Source organism: Dermacentor albipictus, chromosome 7, assembly GCF_038994185.2.
Source record: "Dermacentor albipictus isolate Rhodes 1998 colony chromosome 7, USDA_Dalb.pri_finalv2, whole genome shotgun sequence".
Lineage (NCBI taxonomy): Eukaryota > Metazoa > Arthropoda > Arachnida > Ixodida > Ixodidae > Dermacentor > Dermacentor albipictus.
The window spans coordinates 139,131,544-139,154,231 of record NC_091827.1 but is presented as its reverse complement, the minus strand read 5'-3'; the positions used below and the strand labels follow the sequence as shown (position 1 = coordinate 139,154,231).

The following is a 22,688-nucleotide window of genomic DNA, read 5'->3' as shown; positions in this document are numbered from 1 at the left end:
CAAACGAATGTCATGGGAAACAGCAAAGTTTAAACACTAAAATTCAAACTTGAGAAAAGACGGGGAATGCGGGAGATGGCAATTCAAGACGATGAGCAAAACGTGAACAAGATGAGTGCAGGAGCCAACGTTTCGACAAGTGGACTTGTCTTCAAGGCGACATATGCTTTCCTCGCCACAGTGTATATAGGCGGGGTTCTTCTAAAGGGGAGAGGGTGTGAGGCGGGAGGGCGCGGAAACGAGGGAAAGTGTGTTAGCGTGTCGAATTAGTAAAGGAACGCTGTGTACAAGGTCAAAGCCAGGACCCCCCCTCCCCTCACCCTAGTCTGTCAACACACGCGCGTTAGCCGGCGTGTCAAGGGCATCTGACACGCCGGCTGACAAAAAAAAAATACAAGAAGGGAAGAAAAAGGAAAAGGGGGGGGGGGCATACGCTTTTTTTTCAAACTAAGTGTTGTTGCCTATAGCTTGAGGTTTAGCATAGCGAATAGATTCTAAAGCTCCCTTTGAAACGTTTATGCTTATTGGTTGCAATGTCTTGAACTCATGGATAAGTTATGATTCTCTGTATTTTGTTTCTCGTTCAGAACGGAAATTTGACTCTAACATGTAGAGTTTAAGTTCATCAAAGTTATGACCTGGTTGGTTGAAATGCTCGGCGACGGCTTTGGGAAGCTTTTTAGCTGTGTCCGCGCGATGTCCGTTTAATCTGACGTTCATTGATTGTCCTGTTTCACCGATATATTGTTTCTTACAGAAGGAACATTCAAGCATATAAATCACATCCGAACTTGTGCAAGTGAGGTTAGATTTGACTTCATGTGTATAATTATTTGCGGTGCTTTTAAATTTAATGCCACTTTGAAGGTGCCTGCAGGTTTTACACCTAGGACGACAGCATGCTTTTATTACGGGGGAATGCTGCTGGCTGACTTTTGCGTGCACTAATATGTCTTTAATGTTCTTGTTTCGGCAATAGGAAACCCTTACTTTTACTTATAGTTTACTTATCGCTCCTTAGGTTGGGTCACACGCTCAACTATTTCGAATTCGATTCTATACACTACCTGCAAATTTTCGGCACTAGCATCGGTACGCCATTCGCTCCCACGTATGCGAACATTTTCATGGGACAGCTTGAAGCAGACCTGCTGAAATCCTACCCTTTAAAACCCCACACCTATCTTCGTTACATTGACGACATATTTATAATATGGGTACACGGCACAAGCGCCTTAACCGACTTAATTAGCCATTTCAATCGCTTTCACCCGAGTATTAAATTTACTGCTCACCACTCTCCTAGTCAGGTCAACTTCCTGGACACGATGATCTACATGGAAAACGGAAAACTTAGAACGACACTTTACCGGAAGCCTACAGATAGCCAGCAATATTTAGACTACAACAGTCATCACCCGCGACATTGCAAGCAAGGAATTTTTGTCGGACAAGCGAAACGTATTAGAAGAATCTGCAGCGAAGACCACGATTATATCCACCACCTAAATGACCTTAGATCAACACTAGCAGGAAGGAACTATACCCAAGTTGCTCTCGATAGAGCTTATGATACCGCGTCAAGATTGGAGAGACAGTCGGAATTGGCGAAGAGACGGCCCACATTAGAATCTGACAGACCGCCGGCCTTTATAACAAAATATTCTAATGCACTCCCAAACATAAACAGCATCCTAAGAAAATACCACCCAATATTATCAAGTAACGAGCGTCTGCGAAAAGCGTTCCCCGATGTACCCAGGGTTACCTATCGCCGAAACAAGAACGTTAAAGACATGTTAGTGCACGCAAAAGTCAGCCAGCAGCATTCCCCCGTAATAAAAGCATGTTGTCGCCCTAGGTGCAAAACCTGCAGGCATCTTCAAAGTGACATTAAAATTAAAAGCACCGCAAATAATTATACACATGAAGTCAAATCTAGCTTCACTTGCACAAGTTCGGATGTGGTTTATATCCTTGGATGTTCCTTCTGTAAGAAACAATATATCGGTGAAACAGGACAATCAATGAACGTCAGATTAAACGGACATTGCGCGGACACAGCTAACAAGCTTCCCAAAGCCGTCGCCGAGCATTTCAACCAACCAGGTCATAACTTTGATGAACTTAAACTCTACATCTTAGAGTCAAATTTCCGTTCTGAACGAGAAAGAAAATACAGAGACTCATACCTTATCCATAAGTTCAAGACATTGCAACCAATAGGCATAAACGTTTCAAAGGGAGCTTTAGAATCTATTCGCTATGCTAAACCTCAAGCTATAGGCAACAACACTTAGTTTGAAAAAAAGCGTATGCCCCCCCCCCTTTTTCCTTTTTCTTCCCTTCTTGTATTTTTTTTTTGTCAGCCGGCGTGTCAGATGCCCTTGACACGCCGGCTAACGCGCGTGTGTTGACAGACTAGGGTGAGGGGAGGGGGGGTCCTGGCTTTGACCTTGTACACAGCGTTCCTTTGCTAATTCGACACGCTAACACACTTTCCCTCGTTTCCGCGCCCTCCCGCCTCACACCCCCTCCCGTTTAGAAGAACCCCACCTATATACACTGTGGCGAGGAAAGCATATGTCGCCTTGAAGAAGACAAGTCCACTTGTCGAAACGTTGGCTCCTGCACTCATCTTGTTCACGTTTTGCTCATCGTCTAAAATTCAAACTTGAAAGATATCGATAGTAGCACTGCCGATATTCCTTCTTACGCTATCGATAGTCTGTAATCAGCGTACATGGTCAATTCACCAACGGGTCCCCCTACCTGAGGGCCACCTTAAGCGGCGACGCGTGGCGCAGGGGAAGGCCCGACAGGGAGGCTCCCAAGTGCTCCCGGAAGGGCTGCGCCTCGGCGCTCTCTTCGCGCACCACGCACGGCGGCTGCAGCAGAGTGAAGCACACCCGGTCGCTGCGCCGGGTGCAGCGCAGGCAGTGGCGGGTGGACGGCAGCGTCAGCATTTCCTGCCCATGGCGTTTGAATGCGACCTGATAAGCAGGGGCGAACAAAGCAAACCATATCGTACACGCGAGTCTCCCTCGGTGGTAGGTTGCTACAAAGCCACGCGACCACGGCTGCTTGCTTTCTTGTCCAATTTTGCAGCCCAGGACTGTGCACATCATCGCGAGTCGGCTTGTATAACCTGGGTAATTTGAAACCGCCCGTCGACAAAGCCTAAGGTACACTTTGTAGAACAAATTCAGAGTAGTCCAACTTGGACATTGTATGACATCAGCTCCCCTACGGCGTTTCTCATAATCATGCTGCGGCTATTGCACTTAAAAACCCATTTGAAGATTTGAAGATCATTAGAGATATCACATCAGTATATATATATATATATATATATATATATATATATATATATATATATATATATATATATATATATATATATATATATATATATATATATATATATATATCATCAGCGCATTATATGTCCACTGCAGGTAGAAGGCCTCTCGCTGCGTTTTCCAATTACACCTGTGTCCAAGTTATGCTCCCAAATTCGCTAATTTCACTGCAACACCTAGTTTTCTGCAGTCCTCGACGGGGCTTTCCTTCTCTTTGTAGCAATTCTTTACCCAGCGGTACAAGGGTTATCTAACCTGCGCATTACATGGCCTGCCCAGCTCTATTTTTTTCTCTTAATGTCAATTACATTATCGGCTATACCCGTTTGCTGACAAATACAAACCGCTCTCTTTCTGTCTCTTAACGTTACGCCTAGCATTCTTCGTTCCAGCGCTCTCTGCGCGGTCCTTGACTTCTTCTCAAGCTTCTTTGTCTGTCTCTAATGCTCTGCCGCATATGTCAGCACCGATGAAATACACTGAGTGTACACCATCCTTTTCAATGATAATGGTAAGCTTCAAGTCAGAAGCTGACAATGTCTGCCGTATGTGATCCAACCAATTTCTTTTATTCTATTGAGAGGACTGGACAACGTGGACACAACGTTTAAGAGAATAAGTGCAAACTGCCTAGTTTCGTGACCCGCGTTGAGGCAGAAAGGGAGCTATTACGGCTGAATCGTAGGTAGCGTAGCTCCTCGTTTTGTGCTTACCTACGCTGTCGGCTTTCGATCGCTGCACACTTCGTTTTTACGCGACGAGGCACGGCATGTGTAGAATTTTCCAGCCATTTCATAGCCCTGTGTTTACGACTACTTTCACATTCACACCATTAGAAGCCATTTACTGGGTGAACTCGTTGAGATGGGCGGCTGCGCTAGGGACCCGTCGACCAGATCACTTAGCTACATCGATTCTGTGGCCATATACAAAGGAAAGTCTTCGGCTGTGACATTTAATACGGAAATGGTGCGCGAACAACCAAGTCATGAAACCCGACGCATGATTATGCAGAGACCTATGAAAACCCGTAATTTTTTGCTTGAGGTTGAAAAGCAACGCGTGAAACGGCAATGTAGATAAATGTGCTGCGCATTTTAGATTACTACACATGTATGCTGTTGTCTGGCGTTCATTCACTGGATGTGTTTTGTATATTCGATCAAATAAAAGAGCGCTCGTATGCTGTCGTTCAATATTAGACGCAGCGAGAGTGCACGCAACATGACTATTTTGTTTTGTGACAAAAACATACATCCGCATCGTAAACAATTTCTGTCAAAAGCCGAGAATATATGTTCTTGCACAGCAAATGAAAGGGTAATTTCCCTTCTTTCAACAGGCACTCCTGCGGTCACGGCTGCGGTTACGTGCATACAGAAAGAGAGAGGGTCTTGTCCAGAACAACAAAAGGTGGCGAGTGCAGCTAGCAGTTACGAATGCATCACTAAGCACCCGCTCTTTGAATTGTATTGCCTAAACAGGAGCCCTTTGAGCGTCATGCCAAGGCTTTTGAGCACAGCCGGGCTGGCCGCATAATCATCGTCGAAGAAGTGGTCCGCGCAAATGAAGCCACTTTTTAGAAGTCTCCATGCTGGGCACGTATGCAAAGTTTACGCACCTTCTGGTCTTTGGGAAACGTGCGCGACGGCGTGTCACGACCGATAATGCTGTTGTAACAGCCGAGGGCGCAGTAATGTTTGGGCATTTTCTTCAGCTACGAAGAATGCTTCAATACCGATCGACGACCGTGCGAACACGCGTGTAAGATGCACCATCTGCATAAAGCGCTGACGGGGATAATGTTTCAGACAGACCACGTGCGAACATAGCCGACGGCGATAAACAAACGCTGCAAGGGACCGACACTCCGGAAAGACTGCGCCGGCTGTGGCTGACCTTGGCCGCGCGCGCGCGGACACACGGGAGTGTCATGACGTCAAGTTTCAGCTTCTCCCGGCGGCCGCTTGGAGGCAAGGCGCATCAGAAAATCGCAAAAGACAGTCTTTCTCGTTCTTTTTTTCTAAGCAGCTTGTTGTATTCGTCATTTTTAACAGTTCAACTTTCGTTCTGACGCAGAAAACCACCCACCAATTTTTATGTCCGTATCCCTTTAAATATGGTTGTATGGGGCGTGCTTTTTTACACGGCAAAATTACAGTGATGGTGCCCGCGCACCGAACGCGGATACGAAACTGAGCTCCTGCTTGCGCAACATGCAACGAAAGGTTGCATGTCCAGCGTTGCCCTTATTCTATTCGATATTATTTTGGTAACTAATTTATATAATACTGGGAGTAAGCTAATGGGCCCATAATGTTTCAATTCGTTAACGTCCCCCTTTTTGTGGATTAGTATAGTGTTTGCATTCTTCCAGTTTTCTGTAACCCTTGCCGTCGATAGACACTTCCAATAAAAATCCGCCAGTTTTCCAAGCATAATGTCTCCTCTAGCTTTGAATACACCAAGTGTTATTCCAGCTTCTCCTGCCGCTCTTCCTTGTTTCATTGCAAGGCCATTCTCACCTCATCGCCAGTTATAGGAAGATTTTATGCATCTTGTTGATTACTGCTTCGAATGGAGGCGTTCTGAATTTTCGGACTCCTCTGGGTACTGTACTTTAGCGGTCAGTATAGAATTTTTCCGATGCTGTTATTATACCTTCGACATTGTTAATGATAATATTACGATATTATCGCGAGATCCTCAAGAGAGGAGCCGCCGCGAGAACGACGAAGTGAGTCTGTGCCCTTGGCGCGAGTGAATGGCGGCCTGGCACTCTGGCTCCAGTGTAAATAGCCTGTAAATAGTTTCTTCCATCTGTGTCTTTCTACACGTAACATTCTGGTGGAGCTGAATGATCCCTGTCCTCGCCACGGAACTCCGGAGTGGCCGGTACATCGAGCTTGTCACCGTGCCTACCGTTGACGAGCCCGCCTCTGCAACGGCTTCGGCTGGTTCGACTGCTCCAATCGTCACGGTTGCCCCACATCGTGACCCTGGTGTGTTCTCTGGCCTAGAGGCACATGATGTTGAAAAATGGATCAAGCTATATGAACATGCCAGCGCTAATAACAGGTGGGACCCAACCATTATGCTCGCCAGTGTCATCTTTTATCTCGGCGGCACCCCACGCGTGTGGCACCAAACGCATGACGACGAGATAACCAGTTGGGACAGATTCAAAGAAAAGCTACGGGAACTGTTTGGCGACCCCATTGGGCGCAAGGTTGCCGCGAGAAAAGTTCTTGCGCCTCGTGTTCAGACACCTACAGAGCCATACGTTTCATATATCCTCGACGTCTTGGCTCTATGCCGCAAAGCTAACCATGCCTGAAGCAGATAAAGTGGCGCATGTGCTGAAAGGCATCGCCGATGACGCTTTCAATTTGCTTGTTTGCGGCAACGTCTCAACTATCGACGCCATCATAAATGAATGCCGTGGCCTTGAACAAGCTAAGAGCCGGCTCGTACCACATCACGCGGCTACCCAACACTGCTGCTACGTCGACATGTGAGGGTCGACCGCGTCAGACTACCATCTGTGACGACGTCACCCGTATTGTTCGCCGCGAACTCTAGACCACCTGTTCGCCAGCCTTCTCTACGACGCCTTCCGATCCGCCAGCAACCACCATCGCGATGATTCAGGCTGTCGTCAGACAGGAATTTGCAAACACGGGTCTGAGCACCGTGTGTTCCACGTCTCGACACAGCGTTCCTCAGTTATCTAGCGGCCCTCCTCGTCCCCGGCAGTCTTTTTCTGCCACATCCCGCCGCAACCCGTCCGAATGGCGTACCCCTGATGACAGGCCGATCTGCTTCCACTGCTGTCGCATCGGCCACGTTGCTCGTCACTGCCGCAACCGATGGCCACCACCTCCTCGGACATACGCTGCCGCTTATCCCCGCATCTGTCGAACTTCTGTCCCCTATACTACCCGCTATGAAACCACTGCCGCTGATGCTCCTGCTCCGAACATTCGCTACAGCCGCCCGCCCTCCCCTCGACACCATCAGTTTAGTTCTCCCCAACACCATCGCTTCTCTTCGCCGCCTATCGCCTCCCGGATCCAGCCGGAAAACCAGGCACTGCAGCTTCTGGAGGTGAAGTTCCATTGTCGACCTTGCACTCAAATCCTCCGCTCACATTGCCTACGAACGAAAACCTTCTTGACCTTGACGGTGAGGGCTATCCTGTCACGGCACACACCGATACAGGAGCACATCTTTCTATTATGGGTGCTGACTTCCGCGACAACTGAACAAGCTCCTCACCCCAGCGTCGGCACGCGTCGTCCGCGTTGCGGATGGCGGTACTGTGCCTATCATCGGAATGTGTAAGGCACGTGTCAGCATCTGCGGCTGCCACGCTCCTGTGCTCTTCACCGTGATTGCTCATTGCGCCACGACCTAATCCTCGGCCTCGATTTTCTCTCCACGCATTCTGCTCTTATTAACTGCTCCGCCACTACTCTTCGCCACGGGTTATTGATTCTGGCAGGGGCTTCTCACGCACCCCAGTGCTGCTTATGCCCCACCGGCTTTCTTCGTCTGCCGCCAAAGTCAATAGCCTATATTGAACTGTTGTCTTCCCGACCAGTTTCTAATGGTGAGTACCTCGTCGCTCCTCTGCCCGACATTCCACTGCAGTTTAACGTTACTGTGCCTCACCGTATATTCACTATTACTGCGAATCGCACTCGCATGCCTATCTTTAACTTCGGATTGGCAAAGCAAATTCTATCGCAAGGTATTTGCCTTGCCAACGTTGATTGCCTCGGCAATCATCACGTGGCAGCGTTATCGACCGATGGTTCTTGCGAGCTCAGCAGGCCCCCCGCGCCAGCCTGGGGCGCCGATCCCAACATAAAGAAAATGGTTGTGACGGACCTGTACTCCGCGCAGATTGAATACCTTTGCCAAGTATTATAGTCCGACCGAGATATTTTCGACTTTGACGATCGCTCTTTAGGCCAGACGCTCGTGGTCAAGCATCACATTCTTACTGGCGATGCTGCGCCTATTGACCGAAGATGGTATCGAGTTTCTGCGTCGGAACGCCGAGTAATTCAAAGTGAAGGGAACAAAATGCTAGATGAAACATCATTGAGCCTTCTTCGAGTCTCTGGGCGTCACCTGTGGTGCTGGTTAAGAAGAAGGACGGCACGTGGCGCTTCTGCGTAGACTACTGTCATCTGAACAACATTAGTAAGAAAGACGTCTACCCGTTCCCACGTATAGACTGCCTGCACGGTTCCAGCTGTTTCTCTTCCGGTGATCTTCCTTCTGGATACTGGCAGATTGCTGTTGACTATATGATCAGGGAAAAAACCACGTTTATTACATCTGATGGCCTTTATCACATTAAAGTAGTGCCGTTTGTATTATGCAACGCCCCTGCCACCTTCTAGCGTATGATGGACTCCTTGCTCCGAGGTTTCAAATGGTCCACATGCCTCTGTTACCTCGACGACGTCATCGTCTTCTCGCCAACGTTCGACACTCACCTTGAGCGTCTAACAACTCTACTTGAAATATTTCGAAAGGCGATGCTGCAACTTAAAGGGACCCTGAAACGATTTTGGCGATTTTCTACAAACGTACTGAGTCGTTAGTGTAGGTTCTTCTGATCATTAATTGATGCATCTATGTGCTCTGCGTAAAGCGTGTAATTTATTATAAGGTTTTAAAAATACACATCGCTGCCGATCGCAGCGCAATGCTCGGCGGAATTTTAAGCCGCCCCTACCCATATGATGTAAATAACCTATATTACGTCACATGGGCGAGCTATCTGATTGGCTGACCAGAGCGCGTGGTCGATAATTTTTCCAACTTTATGGTGAACAAATGATGCTCGTAATAGTTGGAATGTTAGTTACTTTGTTTTTGTAAAAAGAAAATAACTTAAAGAGAATACACAAGAACAGTTTTTTAGTACACTTCAGCACTTCCGGAACACAGCAAGTGTCGTCTGCTTGTGTTACAACGTAATCCATTTTGACGAGAGCTCCGTGGTCAGAGTCGGTCTCAGTCTTTTCGCGAGCACTATGATTCGACTTTGTTGCCTTGTGGACTGCAAACCTAGCGACCTGCAAACCGCGAGTCCAGTATTAGGGCAAACGCAAGCGCAAGGTGACAGGGTCTGGCCGCTTGACTGTGCCGGGATGAGCCACGAGATGAGCAAAAGGGCTAATGTGAACGGTCTGCACGGTGCAGCCACCTGGTGACAGAGAGCTCAACCATACACAGTAGCAGCAACGAAGTGTATTCTTTGCTGCTGGTGTGTATTTTTCGCAGGAGTGTAATCATCAACACGTTGATTTATAAATGTTTAAAATGCTTTACACTTGGTTAGAGCAATATTAGCGCTTTGTTTGACTGGTTAAGCGCTGCGCCAGCAAATGTCTGGACCGTGCAGACCGATCAGGCTGCTCACGTACGTCTACGCTAAAGTTCCTTCATCAGCTTGTGTTTATGCCTCCAGTCATTTGCCGAAATGACCAGCTTGCCTGTTTTAAGCGGAGTACCGGACACGTTCGGCGCTACGACAGAATGCTCGCAACGCACGCTGCTTCGATAGCTCTCGGTCGACGGCCAAGCGGCTAGCGGAGAGGTCTCGCGCGGGAGGGGGCGTGCTCCTAAACAACCGGAAGTGAGCGATGTGACGTCGCATCGTGACGCTGAACCAGTGAAGGCGGAGCTTAGCGCCGCTCGCTCGGCGAGCGAGTTGAGGAGGAAAAGCATAGCTAGGGAGGAGGGTAAGTTCTAATCGCTTGCAGCTCCATTAATACGTAACGCTTCACTTAAATTGTGGTGCGAATGTTCTACTTAAGCTGTACCCTACGCGCCTACAAAATTTGTCCGAACCATTTCAGGGGCCCTTTAACTCCCCCAAATGTAGTGTTGGCCATCGCCAAATTACTCTTCTGGATCATCTCGTTGATGCATCCGGAGTACAGCCTCATCCCGACAAAACATGCGCTGTCCGAGACTTTCCGGTTACGAAGACGTTACGGTTATTCGAAGTTTTGTAGGGCTATGCTCGTACATTCGCCGTTTTGGTCAAGATTTTGCGGCAATTGCGAGACCCCTCACTAATCTTTTGAAGAAAGCTGTAAAATTCTCGTGGGGTACTTCGGAAGCCACCGCCTTCTCTCTTCTCGTCACTCTTCTAACCTCACCACCCATTCTCGCCCACTTCAACCCTGATGCCCCTACAGAATAGCGTACAGATTGCAACGGTCATGGCGTAGGTGCCATCTTAGCCCAGCATCAGCGTGGCCAAGATCGCGTTATTGCTTATGCGAGCCACCTCCTAGCACCATCGGAGCGCAACTATTCCATTACGGAACGCGAATGCCTTGCTGTTGTCTGGGCGGTTGTGAAGTTCCGTCCTTACCTTTACGGTCGCCCTTTTTCCGTAGTCACTGACCATCATGCTCTTTGCTGGCTCTCATCGCTAAATGATCCTACAGGCCGGTTTGGTCGACGGGCTTTGAGGCTACAACAATTTTCATATTCCGTGGTGTACATGTCTGGCCGCCTGAACCAAGACACTCATGACATCTTGCCGCGTTAGCCTGTTGACGACTCTTACTCCTCCAATATTACGAGTGCTGCTTGCGTATTCTCTGTATCACTGTTGCTTCATTTCGCCGGCGCACAATGTCGTGACGCCTACATAAGAGCACTCATCGAGCGTTTTGAACACTGGGCGGCCGATGCTACTCTACACCTCTCCGTCCTCCGCTATGGTACTTTGTACCGTCGTAACCTTGATCCGGACGGCTCCACCTCAGCTCCACCGTTCTAGAAGAGTTTCACGATGCACGAACGGCAGTCCACTTCGGTATATCTCGAACTCCATGTACATATCTCGGACCGTGTACGTCGCCGTATTTTCTGGCCGGACTTTGCCCGTTCCGCATGACATTACATCGCCGCTTGTGAACTTTGCCAACGACGCAAGAAGCCTTCCCAGCTCTCCGCTGGTTACCTGCAGCCGGTCGACATTCCTGCCAAGCCCTTTCATCGCGTCGGCTTAGACCTTCTCGGCCCCTTTCCGGAATCTACATCAGGGAACAAGTGGGTTGCAGTCGCGGCGGACTACGCGACCCGCTACGCCGTAACCCGTACTCTTCCGACCAGTTGCGCAACTGATTTTGCGGACTTCCTCCTACATGATATCTTTTTGATGCATGGTGCTCCGCGTCAATTGCTTACAGACCGCGGCCGTACGTTTTTGGACAAAGTCATTGACGACGTCATGCGTGCCTACTCACTACAGCATAAGTTTACCACCTCCTACCACCCCCAAACGAACGGCCTCACTGAGCGTTTGAACCGCACCCTTACAGACATGCTATCCAAATACGTTTCAGACGACCACCGTGACTGGGGCCTGGCTCTACCTTACATTACCCTTTGCGTACAACTCTTCCCGTCTCGAAACTGCTGGCTTTTCCCAGTTTTACCTCTTGAATGGCCGCGAACTGGCGCTACCACTGGACACTGTGCTTCCGTCCGCCACAGCTTCAACTACACTCTAAAAACAGTGGCACCCTTTGGGGTGTATATTTGTCCCACAACAATAATCGTCATCTGTCTTGCCCGCGTTTCCTTTCTTTAACGCTGCGAGCCCGGTACTTCCCAGTCACGAACGGCATGCGCGTTATCAGTGTGACGCAGCATTCTCGACAGGAAAGTAGCGAGCGCCGAGTTTTCAAGAAAGGAAACGCAAGCAAGGCAGATGACGATTATCGTTGTCGGACAAATATAGACCCCAAAGGGTGCAAACTGGTTTTAGAGTGTAGCGACTACGCCCGTGATGCAATAGCCCATGCTGGCCATGCTCGCCAAATTGCGCGCGCTCGTCTAGAAGTCTCTCAAGGCAAACAGAAGCAAAGCTATGACCTCGTCACCGTGACGTTCATATTGTGCTCGGTACCCTTGTGTTGCTTTGGTCACCATCGCGTAAAGTTGGCCTTTGTGAAAAACTGCTTTCCTTTTACACAGGCCCATATCGCGTGCTCCGTCGAGTGACCGATATCACCTATGAAATCGCTCTAGCCACGGCCACTTCGTCCCCCGCTTTGACATCCAGTGACATTGTCAACGTCACCCGACTCAAGCCCTACAACTCTGCACGCCCTTGAATCTTTAATAGCCCCATGATGGCGCTTTTGCCACCGGGGGGGGGGGGGGGGTAGTATTACGATATTATCGAGCGATACTCAAGAGACTGGCCGCCGGGAGAACGATGATGAAGTTGGTCGCTGGCCTAAGCACGAGCGAGATTTGGCCGGGCTGTCTGGATCCAGTGCCCGTAAATAGCCTCTGTCGTCTGTGTCTTTTCACACGTAACAATAATATCCTGTTTATCTTTCAATGCATACATCTTGGTTTGTCCTATGCCAAGTTTCCTTGTTACTGATCTCAGGGTGCGTCCATTTTTTATGGCTTCTTCAGTCTTTCGACGTCATAATTTTGAATATCGCTTATTTTCCCCTTATTTATCAGTTTTGACAGTTCCGCGAAGTTTATCTCCTGAGTTGGACTCTTTTTTTCTCTCGTTTCTTTATTAGGTCATTTGTTACTTGGGGGAGCTTGCCCACTGGTTGCCTTGGGGCCTTGCATCGCAATTGCTGCCTCTGAAGTCCCCCTAGTTACTGTTTCATTTATTACCTCTATGTCATTTTCATCTCTCTTTTCTAAGGCTGCATATTTGTTTGCAAGTAACAGCCATAATTTTTCTTCCTTCACGCTTACTACCTCTCGGATGACCTGTTTCTTCTTGACCAATTTTACTCTCTCTCTTCAAATTGAAGTGAATCCTAGCCCTCATTAACCTATGATCACTGCACTTTACGATACCTATTACTTCTACATGCTGCATTATGCTGGGATGGGCAGTAAGTCTGAAATCAACTTCATTTGTTGTTCCACCAATACGGCTTTTCCAGGTCCACTTTCTGTTGCCACACTTCCTGAAAAAGGTGTCCATTATTTGCAGCTTATAACTTTCTTCGAATTATACCAGCATCTCTCATCTCGCATTCCTAGAATCGACGCCGTAGTTGCAAATTGCTTGTTCACCAGCTTGCTTTTTCCCCACTTTTGCACTAAGTCACCCATAACTACATACTGCGTTTGCACGTTTGTCATCGCTATTTCAACAGCTTCATAAAACTGATCTACTTCATCATTATCGCGACCGGATGTTGAAACGTAGGCATGCACTACCTTTAATCTATACCTCTTAAGTTTTACTACTATTACTGCTACCGTCTCATTACTGCTGTAGAATTTGTCAATCTTGCCGCTATGTTCTTATCGATTAGAAGTCCTACCGCAAATTGCTGCTTATCTGGGAGACCTCTATAACAAAGGACAGTCAGCAATGTATAAGCTTCACCACTTCGAATCTCACTAGGGCCAATTATATCCCAAACAATGTCTGATACATGCATACTTTGTTTAGCGCAAAACAACAGACACAAGAAAGACGACCCCCCCCCCCTCCCAGGACAAGGCGCTACTCTCAAGTGACATCATTTTATTGCGTCACTCCTTTAGAGACAGCTGAATCTAGAGGAACATGCGCAGTGAGCACCATGGGGCGGAACCACCAACATCCGATCACAAGAGCGCACTCATACGACAGAATCCAAAAAACCATATTCACCACTGTGCAAGGTCAAGGAAGGCACACTAATGCACTGTGACTCAATATCATGGTATCACGAAACATCGGTTTGCACATGCATATTTTGCAATGTTGAGCCAAATGGAAACCTGTGCCTGTTGGTACGGATCGCTCATGTTCTCGAAGGTGCCCGTTAACACAGCGGCCTGACTGCCCCACATACACTTGGCCACATGACAAGGGAATCTTATATACCACACCGACGCTGCAATCTACAAACTTCGCGTGGTTCTTTTCACAATCTCGTTTTTTACTTTTTTTATAAATACGGCTGCACAACACTGACAGTTTCTGAGGAGCAGAAAACACTACCGGTATTTGGGATCTAGTGGCGACATTCTTTAGATTGTGAGCCATTCTATGGCAATACGGCACAACTTCAGGCCTCTTCTTTTGTGTAATACGGTTACTTTTGTGCCCCTTCCCTTTCATTTTCTGAAGCAATGCCTCCGAGACTGACATCACCACCACACTTTGGTAACCAGCAGCCTGCATCCTATTTAACTGTGCAATGAAACTCAGGTTCGCAGAGTGATGACAAGATTTCATTAACGACGATTCTAGACACATCAAAGCAATGGCGCGTTTCGCAATCTTTGAATGCGCAGACGCGTAAGGTAAACGTACCTTACGTTCACGTGGCGAGTGCATCCAACACTCGTGGCCTCTTTGTAAGGATAGCTGTAAATCTAAAAACTGAAGTTTACCGTCCCTAGATAGCTCATGTGTGAAAGTTAACCCTTTGCCATTGTCACTGCACAGAGTTAAATTGTCAGCTACCGTAACGGAGCATTCGTTGTTGGTCTGTTTTATCACAACAAGAAAATCGTCAACATATCTAAAAATTGGCACCGAGTCATTGTTTAAGGCACTCTTAAGAGCGCGGTGAACGAACGATAAAAAAATATTACAATGAGCAGGCGCCACACATGAACCAGTACACACAACATTTTTCTGGATAAAAATCTTATCTTCGCATCGGATGAAAGTTGCACTTAGATAAAATTCAAGAAGGGACGTGAAATTTTCCAATGACAACCCGGTCACATTGCGAAAATCTACCTCACCACTTTCTTCTATGCACATCATCACACTGCGAAATAGCTCATCATGCGGTATTGAACAGTAAATATTTTCGGCGTCAACAGAAAAAAGTTCGTTTCGTTATTCACGGTATTGGAACTGTGTTCTTTGCCGTGACTACTGCATGACAATACCGACGCGGTTTGTGATCACGCACCAGTTCAAAAAAAGAAACAAAAATAGGACGTCGTCGGCCGCTATGTTCCTACCGCGGCGCTGTTTATGAGGACGACGGACAGCCCACAAACATAGCGTATAACCAATTTTGGCCATTCATACCATGTTTTGCCCTTTTTATAGATGTACACCCAGTTTATGTGGATAAATAGCGTATGCAGCTTGTCATTCTGTTGGCCTCACCACTGCCCGTGTATGTATGTACGCCTAGCACAAGGCACACCATAAAGCAAGACATGCAAGGGTGAAACGTGATATTAGCCCTAAGAACTACACCGCGTGCCCTATTCGAGTCATGTGGTTTTGTGCGTGCTCATTGTTTTATTACTGATTCCCTCTGCGCCACAGGTGCAGCGGTTTCAGGCCAAGGATCAGCTTGTACAGCGTTGCCGAAATCCTCTTCCAACCATTCGTCACGCTGAAGAAATCTCCGGGTACAAAGTGTTTCGTTCTCGTGTGCAACGAACAGACTGGACAGCTGGGTTGTCAAGAAGCAAAATCACCAACGCCTTTATTCTGCATCGTTATTTATAGACGAAGGTGGAAAGGGTTAGTAATAGTGAGGGGCGGGTATATGCACGTGGCAATCGTGCATGTAGATAGCACATGCGCTTTCATCAGATATGATACATCCTCTTTCCAAACAGTAATAATTAATACCGCTGGCTCGTCTGCTGGAACTGCTGGTCATAACCCAGACGCTCTGGCTGCCGCGTCTGTCGTTGACTGCGTCGCAATGGCTGAGGCGACGGCTGTTGACCTACCACGGGCGAGGCTGCAGTAGTAGTTGACGCCACACCTTGAAATGGGGTCTGGTTGTCGGTCTTATCTTCGTCGTCTGTTGAGCCAACCTCATACGATTCCTTCGTCGCCAGAAGATGCCGACGGTTGCGTCTCATCACAGTATTGTTCTCTGTGCGCACATGGAAGGATCGTGGGCCGGCCGATCTGACCACCTTGGCTTTCCTGGCCCACGATGTTCCATTCAAGCGTACCGCGTCATTGTTACTGAGGTCTGGTAAGGTGCGCCTATGATGACTTCTCTGCCGGTGTTTCTTGACGACAGTCGCCGACATCGGATTGAAGTCCGGCAATGGTGTGCGCAGCCGCCTTCCTTGCAGCAGTTCCCCAGGAGACCGGCCATCTTCAACAGGACTCGCCCTGTAATTTAACAAGCCCAACCAAAAACACTCTCCTGCAGCTTTTGTTTTCTTTAGAATACGTTTCACCACTTGTACACCCTTCTCAGCGAGCCCGTTTGATTGAGGATACTGCGGGCTTGATGTCACATGTTTGAAGTCGTAACGCTTTGCAAAAATAATAAGCTCTTGGCTGCTAAACTGTGGGCCCTTGTCTGTACAAACCTGGACTGGGATGCCGTACCTTGAAAATATTTCACTCAGCCTATCGATAACGGCACTGGCTGTTGTCTCGGGCAGTAGCGCTACCTCAGGGAAATTGGACATCGAGTCGTATGCACACAAATAATCCCTTCCCGAGTACTGAAAAAGATCGACGCCGATACGGTACCATGGCTGCGTAGGCGTAGGTTGCATGATTAAAGGCTCCGATGGCTGCTTATAAGCAAATGTCTTGCAGGTTGGACATCTTTCAATCAGGGACTGAATGTCAGAGTTTTTGTTCGGCCAATAGAACATTTGCCTTGCTCTAGCTTTGCACTTAACCTGGCCCAGGTGGCCTGCGTGGATCCGTTTCAATATGTCGCCGCGCATGCTTGTCGGCATGACTACTTTCGTTCCTTTCAATAATATGCCATTTACTACGGACAGCTCTGCGGCCACTGGTTTCAGGGGGCCGTCGACAGGTTGTCCCTTCGCAAGCTTTCTTAACACAGTGCCAAGATGTGGATCGAGAGCCGTTTCCTGTGCAAGTTTCCTAGCTGTCGTTTCACTTACGAGTGCTGATACGACCGTGACGGCATGGATCTCGACGTCACTCATGTCTGGAGCTGCCTTGAGTCCTGTAACAGGTGATCGGGACAGCATATCAGCAAGGGCCATTTGTTTGCCAGGAATATATGTTAGCGTGTAGTCATATTTCATCAATCTCAAGAAAAATCGTTGCACTCTGGGTGGCATATCACTTATGCCTTTCTTTGATATGTTTATCAGTGGACTGTGGTCGCTCTCGAGGATGAGGGGCCGGCCATAAACGAAATGATTGAACTTTTCGCAACCGAAAGCAAAAGCCAACGCCTCTTTTTCAATCTGCGAATATCTTTGCTCCGATTCTGTCAAAGCTCTTGACGCGTAGGCGACCGGCTGCCAGCAGTCCCCATGACGTTGCAGAAGCGCCGTACCAACACCACTCCGAGAGGCATCTGCAGTAACTTTCGTCTCCAGACTCGGATCAAATATAGCAAGCAATGGTGCATTGCTTAAGTCCCGACATATAGCCTGCCATTCCTTTTCGTGGGTTGGTATCCAATCAAAGATGACACCTTGTTTGACGAGGGATCGTAAAGTAGACGTGCGCTGCGAGAGTGACGGTAGGTACTTGCTGAAGTAGTTAACGACTCCCAGCAGTCTTTGTACCGCCAATTTGTCCTGAGGTTTTGGCATTTTTAAAAGACCGTCAACGAGATTTGGATTTGGCCTAATGCCCTTGTCGCTAATGATGTCACCCAGGAAGAGTACTTCTTGCAGGCCAAAGCGACACTTGGATGCATTGAAGGTAAGACCTGCCTTTTCAGCTGCTTCTAATACTCAGCGCAGCCTCTCATCGTGTTCAGCCCTGGTCCCTCCCCAGATTAGCACATCGTCTACGTACACGCGTACACCTGGCAGGCCATCAAAAACCTCGTTAAGGGCTTTTTGAAACACTTCGCTAGCCGAAGCTATACCGAACGGTAGCCGAAGAAAGCGATAGCGGCCGAAGGGCGTCGCGAATGTGCATATCTTCGATGACTGTTCGTCTAATGCGATTTGATGAAATCCCGCATTTGCGTCGAGACGCGAAAAAAACTTCGCGCCTGCTAAGTCTGCCTCAATATCCTCTCTGCGCGGCATTTGGTAGTGCTCCCTCTTGATGTTTTCGTTGATGCGTCTTGGGTCCATGCAGACTCGCAATTTGCCGTCTTTCTTTAGTACAATGACAAGGGGGCTTACCCAATCTGTGGGGCTGCTGACCTTCTGGATGATGCCTTCCTTTTCCATTCTGCCTAGTTCAGTACGGAGAGGCTCTCGCAGGGACAGGGGCACTCTTCTAGCTGGCTGGACGACTGGCACGGCATCCTTGTGCAGCGCAATCTTGTATTCACGCGGAGCGCGCCCTATTCCATGGAAAAGACGTGGGAACTCCTTCACAATTGCTTCGGTGTTGCTCGTCGTCACGCAGTCAACAGCGCGCTGTACGATTCCTAGCTTCTCGCTGGTTTCTAAGCCTAAGATAGCGCTGTGGTCCTTCTTTACCACAAAAAAACTTGCGCACGCCTCGCGGTCGCCAATCTTGATTGGCGCTGAAAACTTCCCAACATGCTTGATCATGTTGCCCCCATAGGATCTCAGAACGGCGCAACTGGGCATCAGACTGGTCTTCTTGAACTTGCGAAATATTGAGAGTGGCAATACGTTTGCCTGCGATCCTGTGTCCACCTTAAAGGAGACGTACTTGCCGTCAATGCATGCGTTCACATGCCAGTCTCGTTCTCTGCTTGCGCTGCTGCTGGCGACATTCAGTACTTCGAAGTCGTCGTTTTGATGCTGTACTTCGTATACGCGCTCTTTCTCACTGCAACAACATGCGAAGTGATTTCGCCCATTACACGAGTAACAGACTTTGCCGTAAGCTGGACAGCGTCTAACGGCATGCTTTCGGTTGCAGCGGCTGCATTTTGGGTCGTGTCTGGACCCTCTAGGAGTGCTCTTGCTGGCAGTGACAGCGTTCATATCGAGTTCTTCCTTTGTTTTCTGCCAGAATTCGTTTTGGCGGGGTGATGTTTCAGCCGCCTTGCATAGGATGACAACCTTTTCCAAGGTCAGGTTTTTGTCCCTGAGCATCTTTTCTCGGAGCCTTGGCGAGTTTGTTCCAAAGACAATTTGGTCTCGTACCATATCGTCTGCCATAGTCCCAAAGTTGCAGTACTGCGCTTGTTTTTTCAACTCGCGTAGAAACTGCTCAAAAGGCTCCGCCTCACCTTGACTGCGAGAGCGGAAAACGTATCGCTCGTGGATTTCATTCTGTTGCTCCGTGCAGTATTCTTCGAACTTGGCAATCACGGTATTGTAGTCTTCCTTGTTCTCTTCTCCGCTGAACACAAAATTGTTGAAAACGTCCAACGCTTCCTCCCCCGCCACGCTGAGGAGCAGGGCCGTCTTCGCCGCTTCCGACCTTGGATTGGCTTTGCATACCGTCGCTTGTAGAAAAAACTCGAACTGCTGACGAAACCGCTTCCAGTTCCTTCCGCCATCCGCTGTCAAGCGTAGCGGTTCAGGTTGCCTCAGGTGCTCCATGTCGATGCTTCTCACGTTCGCCTATCCCAGGTACCATTCGCTTGAGCTGGTAGCCTTGCATCCAACTTCTGACACCATGTTTCGTTCTCGTGTGCAACGAACAGACTGGACAGCTGGGTTGTCAAGAAGCAAAATCACCAACGCCTTTATTCTGCATCGTTATTTATAGACGAAGGTGGAAAGGGTTAGTAATAGTGAGGGGCGGGTATATGCACGTGGCAATCGTGCATGTAGATAGCACATGCGCTTACATCAGATATGTTACACAAAGCATTCACCAGCGGGCTCGATGGCTAGCTGACGATGACAAAATATGACGGCGCGTACACGTTGTATCCGTCTTGTCTCACACACTGCTTGTTCGGTAGCGAGTCTCGCGTAGGGCGGTTGTCGGCGGCGCGCAGTGGCGCATGCCAAATTGTTTCTCGTGGCCACTGCACGATGGCGCCACAATGCATCGCAAAAGGCGGATTGCCATTGCAATAAAACGCTGGTCCATTGCACGGGCTCTGCTGACGAGTAAAAACCCTTAAATTTCGTAAAGTAGAAACACTCTCCTCATCCGCCTTCACTCCTCCTCCTTTCTACTCTCTTTCACGGTCCCTCCTTGACAGTGGTGCCGCCTACAACGCTCGAGCGTAGCAACGGCGCCATGGAGGAACGGCGCCAACAAGCGCTCCTCGCCACTTCGCAGACAGTTCTCGAGCGAAAATGGCGCCGAAGCACCGCGCGAGGGCCCACGTGATGCTATTAAGCCAATGACGACGCGGCGAGGGCCTCCGTGAGAGCGAGTGAGGAGGAGGCGGCATTCTTCAAAGCATAGCATCATCATCATCATCAGCCTGGTTACGCCCACTGCAGGGCAAAGGCCTCTCCCATACTTTTCCAACAACCCCGGTCATGTACTAATTGTGGCCATGTCGTCCCTGCAAACTTCTTAATCTCATCCGCCCACCTAACTTTCTGCCGCCCCCTGCTACGCTTCCCTTCCCTTGGAATCCAGTCCGTAACCCTTAATGACTATCGGTTATCTTCCCTCCTCATTACATGTCCTGCCCATGCCCATTTCTTTTTCTTGATTTCAACTAAGATGTCATTAACTCGCGTTTGTTCCCTCACCCAAGCTGCTCTTTTCTTATCCCTTAACGTTACACCTATCATTCTTCTTTACATAGCTCGTTGCGTCGTCCTCAATTTGAGCAGAACCCTTCTCGTAAGCCTCCAGGTTTCTGCCCCGTAGGTGAGTACTGGTAAGACACAGTTATTATATACTTTTCTCTTGAGGGATAATGGCAACCTGCTGTTCATGATCTGAGAACGCCTGCCAAACGCACCCCAGCCCATTCTTATTCTTCTGATTATTTCCGTCTCATTATCCGGATCCACCGTCACTACCTCTCCTGAGCAGATGTATTCCCTTACGACTTCCAGTGCCTCGCTGCCTATTGTAAATTGCTGTTCTCTTCCGAGACTGTTAAGCATTACTTTAGTTATCTGCAGATTAATTTTTAGACCCACTCTTCTGCTTTGCCTTTCCAGGTCAGTGAGCATGCATTGCAATTGGTCCCCTGAGTTACTAAGCAAGGCAATATTATCAGCGAATCGCAAGTTACTAAGGTATTCTCCATTAACTTTTATCCCCATTTCTTCCCAATCCAGGTCTCTGAATACCTCCTGTAAACACGCTGAGAATAGCATTGGAGATATCGTATCTCCCTGCCTGACGCCTTTCTTTATTGGGATTTTGTTGCTTGCTTTATGGAGGACTATGGTGGCTGTGGAGCCGCTATAGATATCTTTCAGTATTTTTACATACGGCTCGTCTACACTCTGATTCCGTAATGCCTCCATGACTGCTGAGGTTTCGACAGAATCAAACGCTTTCTCGTAATCAATGAAAGCTATATATAAGGCTTGGTTATATTCCGCACATTTTTCTATAACCTGATTGATTACGTATCAAGCGTATAATTTTTTCTGCAAGATACAAAGACAGTAAATGTTAGTTTCGGAGGCCATGCCCCATACTAGACAGCAGTAATTTTAATGACTTATGAATAAAGCGTTGTAAATTAGTATTTTTATGTTGCGTGGAAGATGTTTAAGGCAGTACACTGCGCCTAAATGGGACAGTTTTCCAGACCGGTAATCGTAATGAGTCTTCCACGTAATATGGTCATCGAAGAAGACACCAAGCGTTTTCATTGTTTTTACAATTTCAATTTGGGAGCTCTCTATAAACAAATCTGTTTCTAGTGTACCTTTGTTATTTTAAGCATTGAACAACACTGCTTCAGGTTCGGTAGCATTAATTTGAAGGCCGTTTTCAACAGACTATTCGTACACTTTCCTTATAACGATGTTTGCTGTCGTTATGAGGCTACGTGTATCTTTCGATTTAAATAGTAAAGCTGTGTCGTCAGCACATATAGATAATAAATTTTGTGGTACAATCGACATTAACTAAATAATTTACGTAGAAAATAAACAGGTGTCCTAAGATGCTACCCTGGGGAACGCCAGTCTTGATTGGCCTGACATGTGATACATCATCAATTTGCACTTGCTTTTGCATTTCGAGTACGATGTGATTATTCGCATTATTCCAGCTCTCTAGCGTACTTGATGTCGTGAGCCATTACATATAAAGGGCCGCAAGCTTTTAAAACATCTCTTCCATTTTCATTAAATCGACTGTTGTTCCAACTTCTCCCACTTTTTCCTGTGACATGTCTTGCAACGACCTCCCGACTTCATCGCTCGTTATTGAAGCCTCTGTATCCACTTAATCACTACTTCCAATAAACGTACTGCCTGTACTGACTGTGCACAAATGTCATGGCTGGCACCTTCGCGCCAGTTTCACCTCGCCCACGAACCTTG

At 48.0% G+C, this 22,688-nt stretch overlaps 1 protein-coding gene across 1 annotated transcript in view; it reads right to left on the bottom strand.

Annotated features, from left to right (window-relative positions):
• LOC135896895 (uncharacterized) overlaps positions 1-5,223 on the bottom strand; it is a 29,432-nt gene extending 24,209 nt beyond the window's left edge. Inside the window, exons 1-2 of the mRNA XM_065425402.2 lie at positions 4,984-5,223; positions 2,773-2,993 (exon numbers count right to left, since the gene is read on the bottom strand). Of these exons, the coding sequence (XP_065281474.2) occupies positions 2,773-2,993; positions 4,984-5,070 (308 nt within the window). The 5' untranslated portion in view covers positions 5,071-5,223. The remainder of the gene's footprint in view (positions 1-2,772; positions 2,994-4,983) is intronic.
• Between the last annotated feature and the right edge of the window lie 17,465 nt (positions 5,224-22,688).